The 15,341-nt window shown below is 35.0% G+C and overlaps 1 protein-coding gene across 3 annotated transcripts in view; it reads left to right on the top strand.

The window, feature by feature from the left end:
* Positions 1–15,240, top strand: part of LOC101896544 (pyruvate dehydrogenase (acetyl-transferring) kinase, mitochondrial) — a 46,151-nt gene extending 30,911 nt beyond the window's left edge. For 2 of the 3 annotated variants that reach the window (XM_059120580.1, XM_059120581.1), the window contains exons 5-8: positions 1,091–1,440; positions 1,505–1,729; positions 5,007–5,105; positions 14,591–15,240. In XM_059120580.1, the coding sequence (XP_058976563.1) occupies positions 1,091–1,440; positions 1,505–1,729; positions 5,007–5,105; positions 14,591–14,656 (740 nt within the window). In that variant the 3' untranslated portion in view covers positions 14,657–15,240. Of the gene's footprint in view, positions 1–1,090; positions 1,441–1,504; positions 1,730–5,006; positions 5,106–8,942; positions 9,056–14,590 lie in introns of those variants that run through there. The other variant, XM_059120582.1, reaches the window with a different exon arrangement.
* Positions 15,241–15,341: the final 101 nt, after the last annotated feature.

Below are 15,341 nucleotides of genomic sequence, written 5' to 3'. Positions count from 1 at the left end.
TGTTTGAGGATGTGGAAAGAAAGTTTGAAACGTTGTTAATGGGTTAACCCAGTCGTACGAGGAATTCCGGAACAAGTAATCTTAACCCCGTTGAATTAAACAGGAAATTCCCCAAGGTGAGGTGATATCTTCGGAACTGTTTAATCTCTATCAAAGAGATAGATATAGATATGGATGATTGTACGATCATGGCGTCTATCCCCAGTGCTGATGACATATGCCTATGGTTGAACACCTTTCTGGTGGAGTTTTCCGCCTACTTCCGCGCGAGGAATATGAAAATATTCAACACAAAATTAACCACCTCGTGATGTCACTGGACCATCTACACGTACGACAGCTTTTTGCTTTCGTTGCAGTATCTGCTTGGGTGTTATTGTGGGAGTCATACAAACGATCATATGGTGGATAAAAATCCCCCACCCAGGCGTGTCAGGAAGAACATGCTTGATCTAGAGACGGAGGTCCTCCAATGCTACAAGAGACAGCGTTTAGATCAAGATCAGACAGGTCTGAGCGGCATTCATACTGTTGCAGTCACAGATGCCATTAATAATTATAGTATGAAAGCGGTTCTCGGAGTCCACTCCATCCATTGTGGCAGAAGAAAGTCGACTGTCTAGATAAAACCAAGGTAGTTTTGACCCAATTACGTTCGGATGGTACAGTCGTCTAAATTCGTATTGGACCGTCGTGTAATAAAGTTGCCTACACGCTACAACTCTTTAGTTGCCCTGTCAAACTTACCCCGCTCTCTCTAGAGGAGACTACAGTCCGTAAAAGTAGCAAGTTTTTTTTTTAACCTGGAGTTGGAACCGAAATTTAATTTTGTAAAAGGTCCCTTCGATTGGGCGCAAAAGTTTTGAAGACTGCGACTACTAAGGGATCATGAGTTTAATTTTTTTAAATATTCACCAAAAAAGCTCTCTTAGAACCCAAAAAGTGTGCTATTTCTAGCTTAATTCGATCTGATACTCTTTTACAGATCACATTTTTCTGTTGACATTATTTAACAAAAAATTTACCGAATTCATTTAAACATTATATTACACGATAATATTATATTACACTTTTAAATTTATTCCACCAGCTCTCCTGTTCGGCGAATCAATGGAACGTCAAGGTCGTCATGTTGGTTGCTTAGATCCTGCCTGTAATATATCGGATGTTGTTAAAGATGCCTATGAAAATGCTCGTTTCCTTTGCGACCAATACTATTTGGTTAGTCCTGCATTAGAAATAGAAGAACACAATTCAATGGATGGTGAGACTCTGCCGATACGTACCGTTTATGTGCCATCGCATTTGTATCATATGCTCTTTGAGCTATTTAAAAATTCCATGCGTGCTGTTGTTGAACATCACGATCAGGATAAATGTGAGACGCTGCCACCGTTGAAAGTGTTGATTGTGCGTGGCAAAGAAGACATCTGTGTTAAGGTACAATTATAAATGTTATGCTATGTTAAATTTAAATTGATTATTATTTTTTTCTGGCTTTCAGATCTCAGATCAGGGTGGCGGTATTCCACGTTCACAAACTGATCAATTGTTTAAGTATATGTATAGTACGGCTCCCCAGCCATCTAAATCGGATTTACACACCGTTCCTTTGGCCGGTTATGGCTATGGTTTGCCCATATCTCGTTTATATGCCCGTTACTTCCATGGCGATATTGTTTTGTTGTCATGTGAAGGTTATGGCACTGATGCCATTATCTATTTGAAGGTGAGCTCGTTAGTAATAAATATCAAATAACTAAATGATTTTCCCAAGGAAATTATTTGTCAAATTACATTTATATAATATCGATTAAAGAAGTAGGCTCTCGAAAAGCTATTACTTACATTTTCTGTCAACATAATTCGAATTCGCTTTACAACTCCCACAAATGTCAATAATACTTTTGTAATTCTTGTAGAATTACAAGGTAACCCTTTCAGGCCAGCTGGTATCAATTTGATATGTCAAAAAATTGTTGTAATTTGAATTCGCCTTCATTTACACATAAGAAAATTGTTGCATGATTTCAAACTTTAACAATGCTATTGATAGAAAATCGAGATTTTACGTTTTTATAGAGTATGAGGAAAAAGTGTATATTCAACATATGGTAGGCATAGGTAATATGGAGATCTAAAATTCGTGGATATTTGAAATAAGTGAAACAGGGAATCAATTTCATATAGGAGATAAACCGATACATGGAATTTCATCATCTTATTTGTACGGATTTTAAACAATGTTATACAATATAGGGCTTCAACAGTGAAAGGTGAATGATTCCAAAGCATATTGGATTGGTTTGGGGAACAAAACATTGGCAATTTTTGGGGTGTGATTAAATATTGAGATAATTTTTTTATTTCAAATTGTTCGAATGTATTAAAGTTATCTATACATAAAAGACTTCCTGTCTGCTATACATTTCATAGCTGAGCAAATAATACGCGTGGACTCCATTTCCAGTCTCTGTGATTTTCAAAAATGTTGTATTGAGCGTGCTATAATCAAACCAAGATGCAGCGGCTTCAGCATTACTTTCAGTCGATGTTGGAAGTTTTGAATATATGCTTTTGTAATAGAAAAAACAACAATTTTGAAAATTTTTAATTCAATATTTTGATTGGAAAAACAATTTGCCCCAAATTTTGTACTTCAAATCAATTCGCCCTGACTACAACTTTGACACATCAAGTTTCCAAAAAAGTAGCTTTGTTGTAATTTTCGCCTATGTTGCTACCTGGTATTTCTACCATGAAGTAATAAGTCCAGACAATACAATAACATCCTCGAGATTATTTCTTTTCATTTACATTACCACAATATTTAAATATTTTATATATGTATATTTTGTGTCACAATTGATGTCAGAAATTCGCTGTAATATTTTTGTGTTGAGGCAAAATCTTTTCTTTTTCGCTCTAAGGCCAAATTTTGACAATAAACGTAGGTAGCAGAGTTGTATTTTGTGGGAATTCGCCTTCTGATAGACCTTATAATTGGACCATGGTCAGGATTATGCTCGAAGGAAAGACAACCCCTGATTGGACTAATTTTATTATTATAGATTCAGTTTTTTTGTCATTTGGACTATGTGCGTATGCAAAGATATGACAAAATGTAAAAGAATATCTAGAGAATATCTATACATGAATTTCTATACATGTTTATAGTGATTAAACAATGATACAGAAGATCATATTTGCACCCGAATTCTTAATATCCTTGTTGTCTTTGTATATCAGCAGTTTGCTGATGTATTGCTTTCCCCCAATGGTACAAATGATTATCAGGTATCTCTTGGTTTCAGTAACGTATTTATGTTTGGCGGCTCTTCAGTTAAAAGTGTGTTAAATCTTACAATTTATTTGAGCAGAGAAAGATTTGGCAGGAAGACTTTTTTCGAGATCCTGTTTTCTCCTTTAATATTGTAGAGATACAATCGTCGAGAAGTTCAACAGTATTACATACATTTCAAAAAATTGCTAACTGATGCAGCTTCCATGCCAGAATTATTTCCCAAGCGATCAGCGTTCAAGCGTTCCGAAACTGGCTTTAAATAATATCTATCTACATGACAGTGATTTTAAATGGAGATCACAAGATTTCTTTCTTCGAACTCGTATGCATGAAGACTTGAATGTTTAAGGCCACGATATCCAGTTTTCGCTTCTCAATAGGTTTGGCGTTTTCACTTAGTCATTTACAGTTTCGGAAAATATTTAATATACAGGGTGAGATAAAAAAATCAACAATGTCAAACGCCATAATTTTTACATTTTTTTTTAATTTTATCGAATGAAAGCAAGAAATGTCTGAAATAGCATCAAAATTTAGAATAAGTTTAGATTTGTTCGAATTGATCATCTTTGGCACGAATTATAGCCTTGAAACCGTTACACGCTCATTTTGTAAACATTCTTGGGTGGCGCGTACTGAGTGCTATGGTGCTGAGTCCTGTTGGAATGTCCAAGGTCTGCGGCCAAAATGTTTGCGTGCCCTAGGCTTTATTACACCCTCCAGAATATTTTCGTGATGATATTCGGCATTTATTCTGATGCCACGATCACGACAATCGGCCCACACCATCCCCATGGCCGGCGCTTGAGTTCTGGTGGCCAACCGAAGGTGCACATTTTCAGCTGACCTCTTTGGATAGTAAACACGGTCATTGTGTTTGTTTACAAACTGCTGGACAACGAATGTTTTCTCATCGGAGAAATGTTTTCAATCGGAGGCAGTTGGCCACGTTCGGCCAAGCGAAGCAACTCTTTAGCTTTTTTGAGTCTATGTTCTTTCCGTTGCGGTGTAAGTTCTTGCACTTTTTGAAATTTCAATGGCTCTACCCCGATCTCATTTTTCAATATTTGCCGAATAAAATATTGCGATATGTTCAGCTCACGAGCCATTTTTCGGCCACTGCGACGCGAGTTTCGATCAAGTCGCTTCTTTACTTTTCGAGCCATTTCTGCTGATGATGATGTTTTCTTCCGTCCACTTCCTTGACGTTGCGATGGTACGAGTCACAAAAGATTTATTCACATTTAAATGCTGGAGTGCTCTAACGATAGCAACTTGCGGTTTTCCAGCCAAATATAAAGAAATCACACTATCAGGCTTGAATTACATCACGAATAACTTTTTTCTGGAAAATTTTCACAAAAATGATTTTGTACGCTTGTAAACAATATAATGAGCTGTCACTGCAAAAATTTTAACGGCTGTCGGAGGAGTGGCTTAGAAATTAAAGCGGTCTGAAGTTGGTTGCAGTTTTTTCATCTCACCCTGTATTATACTAGAAATTCAGTGAAAAGGAGGTATCTTCAGAAAATGTATGTGTGGGTAGGTTTTGTAGTATATCCCTATGCCGAGTTTTTAGTTGGCAGTAATCTTTCATTAAGTAATAGGCTTAGATACAAACATGGTTTATAATGGTTATCCCAAATTTTACATCCTATTCCCATTTTTATAATAATTTATTTACTGCTTTTTTTTCTTACAGGCTTTATCTGACGAGGCTAACGAGTTGCTGCCAATTTTCAATAAGACAAGTTCGAAGTTCTACAGAGCCACAGTGCCCACCGGTGATTGGTCCAATCAGGTAAAACATACAAAAAGGAAACGAGATGTCATACACGCCTCCAACTGAAAACCCATCCAACATGTGAATTATAAAGACTCACACAGCTAACACCAATCTAACACAACCCCCCAAAAACAAACCAAACAAACAACCCACCCACCAAAAAAATACCAACATAACCTCTCACAAAAGTTTCATTATTCTGACTAATTGAAATTGGTTTCGTATGATGTAGTCCTTTGGCCTTACATACTTTTGTGTACAGAAAAGAAAACTAAATCTAGGCCTGTGTTAATTTGGGTAAAAAAGCTTTGATAAAGGTTTTGGTTACTCTTTATTGTTTTGGCTAATTTTAGGTGTAAAATAATATTCTTTTAGTTACGAAATTTATATTTATTTCCTATATTTTTCGGCTTTTAATTTAAAATTACAAAGCATGTTTATAAAACACCACACAAACACACAAAATGTATTTAGCTTTTAATTATTCTAATTTTGGTCGACATTCCAAAATTGTCAAACATAATTTCGGTTAACGCGAGACAAAGAATTGTGATGAAAAGAAGCTGTGTATGTCATAAAAGAAAAACAAAACAAAACTGATGAGAGTGAATGCTAATTGTTGATTTTTTTCTTAGTTGGATCTATCTTCTGTAGCTATATTTGCAAATAAGAAATTTCTATATATTATTGTTATGGTTGATTGCATTCATTTTGATCTGTTGTTCTGTCTATCCTATAAGTCTACACCTACCTTACCCTATGTAAAATAATAATTATAATAAAAAACACATAAAATCGAAAATTTTACTTTAATTTTATTTTTTTTTTAGTTATTAAATTTATAACTATGTTTATTAATTTAGTCAAAAAGAAATACATTGTATTATTTGTTTTTTTTTTTGTTTCGACATTTGTTATTTTGTAAGTGAAATCCAAAACTCAACATCACATTGCGTGCACAAATATTTAATACGTTTTAAATAAATGAAAATAAAACAAAATAATGCATTTTTGGGAAACACATTTTAAATTATAGTGTTTTTGGTTATTGTTTAGTCTATCACTACTCCCACTTTGACTGGAAACCTACATACCTAAATAATACTCTTTCACTACTTAAACGTTGACTGGATACTTACAGACCTAAATAATACGATTTTTTACTGTTGCTGTTAAAACTTTTTGAAGCCGGTTGGTTTATACCTAAAATCTGGTTAACTTGTGCCGATTTCTAGTGTTATTGAAGCGACGTCAAATGCCTTCAACTAGAAGTTTTGTTTTTATATATCGATGTTGTAAGATTTTGTGGAACCTCATAGAATTCTTAGTCGATTTATGCATGTAAGTCCGTCTGCCTGTCCCTGTATTTTAGCACAAATCATTTGTTTGGCCCAATGACGAACCCTATTAAAATTGGAGATAATCGGTCAATATTTATATAAAGCTCCTATATACATCTTCGTCCGAATTGTCTTCTATTGTGACCAAATGTGTAATATTAGCCCAAATAGGAAATTGGCACCAAATTGAGCCTAAAAGCAATAATGTCCAGTTTGGTAAAAACCGGTATAGCTCCGATTTGTAATTTTTGTGCCTCGCAGTCATAACATGAACTCCATAACAAAGATATTCGGTAAAAGGTATCACATATAGTTGCGAAATGCCATTGCCAAATTTTATTGAGATAGGTTCAGATTTAGATATAGTTCCCATATATATCTTTATCCGATTTAAAGTTTTTTGTGCACCAAATGATTAATATCAGCCAATTTAAATATACTTTTTGCATACACGAATTCAGCTTGGAGAAAAGTGTGCCAAACTTGGTGAAAATCGGTTCAGATATAATTATAGATCCCATATATATGTTTCATCCGATTTTGTGTTTAAGTCCCTCACACCCGTACAATGTACTCCGAAACAATGATATTTGGTGCCAGCTGTCAGAGACAGTATACAAACACCTCTGCTAAATGTTATTGAGATCAGTTCAGATTTGGGCGTAGCTCCCATATATATCTTTTTCTAATTTCACTTCTATTGTGCACCTAAAGTGTAATATTTGTTCAAATTGGATAAATTTTTGGGGAAAATCGGATCAGTTATATATACAGGGTGAGATTAAAAGAAATTGCAACAAAGTCAAACGCCATAATTTTTACATTTTTTTTTAAATTTATTGAATGAAAGTAAAAAATGTCGAAATTAAATGAAGCGAGGAACCTCATTTTGTAACCATTCATGGTTGGCGCGTATTGAGTGCGATGGTTCTGAGTCCTGTTGGAATGTCCAAGGTCTGCGGCCAAAATGTTTGCGTGCCCTAGGCTTTAATACACCCTCCAGAATATTTTCGCGATAACATTCGGCATTTACTCTGATGTCACGGTCGATTAATACGAGCGGAGAGCTGCCATCGGCTGTTATGGCGGCCCACACCATCACCATGGTCGGCGCTTGAGTTCTGGTGGGCAAACGAAGGTGCACATTTTCAGCTGACTTCTTTGGCAAGTAAACACGATCATTTTGTTTGTTTACAAACTGCTGAACAACAAATGTTTTCAAATTCGGCAGTTCACCACTTTCGGCCAAGCGATGCAACTCTTTAGCTCTTTTGAGTTCAGTTTTTTTCCGTAGCTGTGTAAGTCCTTGCACTTTTTGGAATTTCAATGGCTTTACCACCTTGAGCTCATTTTTCAATATTTGCCGAATGGAATATTGCGATATGTTCTGCTCACGAGCAATTTTTCGGCCACTGCGACACGGGTTTCGATCAAATCGCTTCTTTGCTTTTCGAACTATTTCTGCTGATGTTGCTGTTTTTTCCTTGACGTTGGGCTACGCACGGTAACGAGCGATGGGGTTGGAAAATTCTCACGAAAATGCTTTTGTACGCTTGTAAACAATATAATGAACTGTCAAAGGAATAATTTTAACCGCTGTTGGACGAGTGGTTAGGAAATGACAGCAGTCTGAATTTGGTTGAAGTTTTTTCGTCTCACCCAGTATATCACATACCTTCGGAAAGGATAAACAAAATTAAAAGATACATGATCAGGGTCCACCAAATTCTCCCATAAGATATCGACTAAATTTTAATTGTAATGTATTTGAGATTGATGAAAGTGAACATTTTGATAGACACATCTAGGGTCTTACTTTCACAAACGATACCTAGAAACTTCTGCACACATTTTCAATTTAATAAAGTTTCGTTCATTTCGATAAAAATTGGAGGAGAAATATGGCTTGATTTGTTGGATGTTTCTTTTTATTGCTGTTTTTGATGTAACTGTAAAATCTTGTATTACTTGTCAAAATACAACTCACTTGCTCCTAATAGTTAGGCGCTAAATTTTCAATATCATCCTATTTGGCATTAATATAATCAGATGACTTTATTTTTTCAATTGACTAATTATTTGGCCTCAATTTCCCTCATGTATCAGAAGTTTTTTTTTTTTATAATTTTTGACTAATTAGCCCATTTTGTCGAAATCGAAACCTTTCACTCTTCTTTTCCTTTAACGTTGTTATTGTAGTATATGACTTTTTTACTTTCAATGTAGAATTTTATGCGTTACCCCCTAGAATTTTCAAAACATATAGCACTACATCTCCAGTCAGTTCCTAGTTATACACTTTTTAATGTCCTTACATCTTTAACTTAAACTTTTATACGTAACTTTAATTGGTCCTTTCGCCTTATCCCTTAACAAACAACAATGAACTCTTGTGGTGTCTTGTTTCTTTTTTCATATGCTTTTCTTTTTTATATATATATTTCTTATTCTTATTCTTTTTCTTTTCTCTTTCTTCTTTTATTTTCTACTTTAAATCAAAATACTCTTTCAGAATTTTTCCAATCGTTGGCGTTATTTATACAGTCTTATTCGTTCCAAAGGAAATTAGTTAATTTGTTGTCTTGTTTTATAAAAATACTACTACTAAATCAAATACAAAATGTAATTGAAAAATTGTATTTAACAATTGGCTTTAATGTGTAGACTGACAACATAGTGTTATACTTTTAGTTTTAGTGCATAACTTTTATTTTGTTGTCGTTTTTTTATATATATATTTTCTAATTAAGATGAAACAAAATAAATGCATTTTTTATAATTTTATCTAGTACTATGACACATTTTTTATTTATTTTTAAGAATTTTTAATTTATTTATTATACCCTACACCACATAGTGGTAAGGGTATTATGTCTCTGTGCATTTGTTTGTAACATAGAGAAGGAAACGAGATAGACCCATAGTTACTTTTGAGAACCTTCATAGAATCACTTTCTGAGTCGATTTATGCATGTCAGTCCGTCTGTCCGTCCGTCCGTCCGTCTGTCCATGTATTCTTGTGAACAAAATGCAGGTCGCATTTATTATCCGATTGAGATGAAATTTTCCAAACAATATTTTTTTGGCCCAAGGACGAACCCTATTGAAATTGGTGAGAATCGGATCAAATTTAGATATAGCTCCCATATATATCTTCATCCGATTTCGGGTTAAATGTGCACCAAATATCCACTATCAGTCCAAATTACCTGAATTTTGGCACACCCAACCGAATTCGGCCTAGAAGCAAGTATATCAAATTTGGAGAAAATCGGTTCAGATATAGCTATAGCTCCCATATATATCTTTCATCCGATTTGATCTTTTAGTCCCTCACATTCCTACTATGCACTCCGCAACCGTGATATTTCGTACCAGGTATTATATGGAGCACAGAAATAGCTGTTTTAAATTTTATCGAAATCGGTTCAGATTTGGATATAGCTCCCATATATATCTTCATCCGATTTCGGGTTAATTGACCACCAAATGACCAATATCAGCCCAAATGGCCCGAATTTTGGCACATGTGACCGAGATTAGCCTTAAAGCAAATACAACAAATTTGGAGAAAATCGGTTCAGAAACAGCTATAGCTCCCATATATATCTTCATCCGATTTCGGGTTAAATGTGCACCAAATGTCCACTATCAGTCCAAATTACCTGAATTTTGGCACACCCAACCGAGTTCGGCCTAGAAGCAAGTATATCAAATTTGGAGAAAATCGGTTCAGATATAGCTATAGCTCCCATATATATCTTTCATCCGATTTGATCTTTAAGTCCCTCACATTCCTACTATGCACTCCACAAGAATGATATTTGGTACCAGATATAAGATACAGCCCAGAAATAGCTGTTTGTAATTTTATCGAAATCGGTTCAGATTTGGATATAGCTCCCATATATATCTTCATCCGATTTGGGGTTAATTGTGCACCAAATGGCCGATATAAGTCCAAATGGACTGAATTTTAGTACATCGGACCAAATTCAGCCTAGAAGCATGTATATCAAATTTAGTGAAAATCGGTTCAGATATAGATATAGCAACCATAAATATGTTTCATCCGATTTAGAGTTTTAGTCCCATACATTCGTAATATTCACTCCACAACCATGATATTTGGTATCAGGTATTAGATGGAGCACAGGAATAGCTGTTTTAAATTTTATCGAAATCGGTTCAGATTTGGATATAGCTCCCATATATATCTTCATCCGATTTCGGGTGATTGACCAACAAATGGCCGTAATAGCATCAATTTTGGCAAATTCGACCGAAACCAGCTTAGAAGCAAGTACACCAATTTTAGTAAAAATCGGTTCAGATATAGCTATAGCTGCCATATATATCTTTCATCCGATTTGGTCTTTAAGTTCCTCACATTCGTAATATGCACTCCACAGGAATGATATTTGGTACCAGATATCAGATAAAGCCCAAAAATAGTTGCTTTTAATTTTATTAAAATCTGTTCCGATTTGGATATGCCTCCCATATATATCTTCATCCGATTTCGTGTTAATTGTGAATCAAATGGCCAATACCAGCCCACCATCACCTGCATTTTCGTACATAAGACCGAATGCAGTCTAGAAGCTAATACGTCAAATTTGGAGAAATCCAGTTCAGAGATAGCTATAGTTCTTAAAATGCACGATAGAATTAGATAGATTTTGATTTTGTACCAAATATCTCATAGAGCTCTGAAATGCCCTGTATAAACCTTTTTACGAGAGCTCTACTAAATATGCATAGTGGTGTAGGGTATCATATAGTCGGTCCCGCCCGACTTTTGAGCTTTCCTTACTGGTTAAAATGTATAATATATTCTTAGACACTGTATAACCTGGAATTTAGTTCGACTCAGCAATTCAACACAAATTTCAAAATAGGCAAAATTACAAACGCCTGTACACTAGTGAACTAGTCAAACGGCCCCTACATTTTTTCTATAGAGGGTATATTAGCATTGTCATTCCATTTGTAACTTCTCGAAATATTCATGATAGACCTACAAAGGATATATATATACTGGATTAACGTAAAATTCTAAGACGATTTAGCGATGTCCGTCTGTCTTCACGTTATATTTCGAACGAATTGATATATTAGACTAACATTTTGCACTCATGTGTATTTTGCCAGTAGGTAGGTTAAGTTTGTAAACGGGACATGTCGGTCCACGTTTTCTCCCGATATTCGGTATTTTGACGATTTAAGCGACATCATTCACTCGAATTGTTCCAAATTTCGTATTCGAAGTTTGTAATGGGTACTACAACCTATAACAAAAAATCCTATGTCTCTACACGTCTTAAGATAGTCCCTATATAACTATACCTCCCGAATTGTTTCAAATGTTATATTCGAAGTTTGTAATGGGTACTAATGCCTATGCAAAAATATTCCTATGTCTCTCCACGTCTTAGGATGGCCCATATTCAACCGTCCCTCCCTTTATTCGGTATTTTGATGATTTTAGCGACATCATTCGCCGGAATTGTTTCAAGCTTCGTATTTGAAGATCTTAATGGGTACTACAGCCTATGACAAAAAATTATTTATGCAGGCCCACGTCTTCGTATAAGGTATGTCTGGTTACCCTAAAATTGGTAACAATTGCTGCTAATTTTTAGCTGGAAGTCGTATATTAATACAAAAGTATTGCGAAATAAAGCAATTAGATAGAGAGAGACATTTTGACAGTGCTTTTACTGAGAGCTTGAAAATTGTTGCCGGACAAATTGCTTCTTGCAATCTTCTACATTTTTATCCGAAGATATTTTTTGTGCAAGCAATTTGAATTTTTTTTTATTTTTGGAAATTGCAAGCCTAAAAAGTAGCAAAATTCTGCCTCATTGTGCCTTCTGCCTGACTGGTGCGCAGGGAAGGGAGTACCTGATTAGGTCCAAACTAGGTACATCGTAATGTTATTATCAAACCTAGATCGAGTTCTGAAATGGACAATATCCGTCCACTCCGTCAAGTACCTCCTCTACAAAGGAGGGGGGGGGGGGGGGGTGACCGATTGTCTCCAACTTACGCCCAACTAAATATTTCTACCGGGACAATATCTGATATGAAGAACGAGTAGAACGAAAACTCTGTGTGGTACCTCCCCCACAACGGGTCAATATTTTTAATAATTACAACTCTTATAAAATTTAAAATCAGCATCCGATTCTCTTCAAATTTCACACATACCAGTATTTTTATTAACACAAGATCTGTTGTGAGGATGGTAGATGTGGGCCAAAATTTTAAATAGCCGTGAAGCTTATTAAACGCGAAAAGAGCATCGGATTCCTTTTAGACATGGCACATCCCAATTGTTCTTATCAACACCATATATTGTGTGAAAATTTAATATACGGATCACTTTATCTGACCCCCACGGCGAAAGAAGCGTCAAATTCTCTTCAAAAGTTAACACATTCCACAATTACTCACTATTGCGAAATCTAATGTGAAGTCTATAGATATATTTTACGTGTGCCTTTTTTCTACCCTCCACGATACATAGTATGGAGGTTATATTAAGTTTGTCATTCGGTTTGTAACTCATCGAAATAATAATTTTAGACCTGACAAAGTATATAGCCCTGTCCGTCCGTCTGTCCATCTATCCGTCTATTGTAATCACGTTTGAGTCAAAACGAATAAAGATAGGAAATAAAATTTTGCACAGATCAGCCTTTTGTCTGCAGGTAGGCCAAGTTCGAAGATGGGCTCTATCGGTCCACGATATCGTATAGCCCACATACAACGGTACACCGCGATATTCGATATTTTGACGATTTTAGGGACATTATTCACCATTATTTAGAAACTTAAGCTTATGACAAAAAATTGCGTATGCAGGTCCACGCTTCGTACAGCCTCCATATAACGGTACCTCCTCGGTGATGATCTTAGCGACATTATTAACCGAAGTTTTTTCAAATTTCTTTCAGTCTATGACAGAAAATTGTCTATGCAGTTCCAGGTCTTCGTATAGGCCCCAATGATCAGAACCTCCCTATATTCCGCATTTTGACAATTTTAGTTACAATATTCACCGAAATCGTTTGAAATTTCTTATTTGAAGTTCCTAGTATGTACTGCAGCATGTGACAGAAAATTGTCTACGCAGGTCTAGGTTTTCGTATAGCCCCGATATAACGGTACCTCCTTGTATTCGGTATTTAGACGATTTTAGGTACATTATTCACCGAATCTTTTTTTTCAAGTTTAGTATTTGTATATTGTAATGGGTAATGACAAAAGTTGCCTATGCACTTCCACGTCTTCGTATAGACCCCAAAATAACGGCTATATTCGGTATTTTTAAGATTTTAACAGAATTTTTAACGGTTTTTTTTTGAAAATTTCCAAAACGTTTCAAATGGTGTGCAAATGCAAAGTTCGGCCTGACCGAGTTTTCGAATTTATATTTTTTAATCGTTAATTTTATACTCAACGAGGGAAATCTGCGATTTGGGACCAGCGAAATTTATTTAAGTTTGGAATTCACACGGTATTGGTCCCTGATAGCTGATGATCAATAAACGTGAAATTATTTTTCTGGCATAAATCACAGGCCACTTTTTTTTCTCCTAAAAAAACAAAGTTAGTGTTGATCTGATCGGTTTTTGGTCAGATCGATTTTTCTGTACGACCAACGAAAACAGCATTGCGGAGCAATTATATTCGGTATTTCGAAGGTTGCTTGGTTTTATTTTCTCATTTTATTCCAAAATTCCTTGTTTTTGATCTTTGCGTAATTTGTCATTTCGGGGCTCAGAATGAATATGCATTCATCCTGCAAAAATTGAAAACACAATTCCTCGAGTCGAGTTGATTCCGCCTTTTTATAAAAATTTTAAAATTATTCTTTAAATCGATATTCTAAGCTGGTCGTAATTTAGAGTGTCAGAACAAGAGCCGACAGAAATATCTACAATTTGGTGGTGGAGGTTACAAATACCTGTGACGAATGATTTTTACTCAGTTATTACTTTTTGGTTTTGGTTTCATGATTTGTACACCTATTTTCAAAATATATATATTCGAACTTTACACCTGCTTTTTACACACACCTCTGCATATCTGGTCATATCCCCAAGCTACATTACAAAACCTTATGTGTATAAAACCCAAAATTATTTTTAGAATTCCGATATGAATACACGACAAATGAATGCATCAGGACCGAAACGTATAAATGGAGCCCTGTAAGATATGGAGAACTAATGTCCATGGCCAATAGGACATTACCGAAGCAGCACAGGGTATTTGCAATAACAATAATAACAACCATAACAGCAGCAGCAATGACACCAAAAGCTCAACAGCACTCGCTCTTGCCCCCCTCTTCACCATAGGGATGTAATTATTCGTAAATACTTATCGAATTAAAAAATCATATTCTCGAATCCCAAACAACTCTGCGGACCCAAAACGACAACAGTATGACGACGATATGTAACATTTCTAGCACAAAAACAACAAACAAAAAAACTTAGCTTTTAGTCCTAAAAAAAATAAATAAAAAATCGATATCAGGAAACCAACCGAGTATTTTGTATGGAAATCTTTATGTTCTACACAAATGAGACTCAATAATATTTATTAAAGTTACACAAACATTTATTTAAAAATATTGTTACTATTAAGAAATGGATTACTAAAATTAACTAACAAACTTGCTTTAAACACAAAATGGTGTTGTAGTTTTGTAATTGTTTTGTGTGTCCTTGATTATTTGTGGTTTTCTTAATTTTTAAGCCAAGAAAATGAAACTAGTGTTGTGTAGAGAAAAAAAAAAACAGAAGAAAAAAATAAAAAAGCAAAAATAAAAACAAACAACTTTCAAACATTTATTAAATAATATCAAATAAAGTGAAGACCTTTCGCACAGATT

Source organism: Musca domestica, unplaced genomic scaffold (assembly GCF_030504385.1).
Source record: "Musca domestica strain aabys unplaced genomic scaffold, Musca_domestica.polishedcontigs.V.1.1 17, whole genome shotgun sequence".
NCBI lineage: Eukaryota > Metazoa > Arthropoda > Insecta > Diptera > Muscidae > Musca > Musca domestica.
This window is presented reverse-complemented; position numbering and strand designations above follow the sequence as displayed.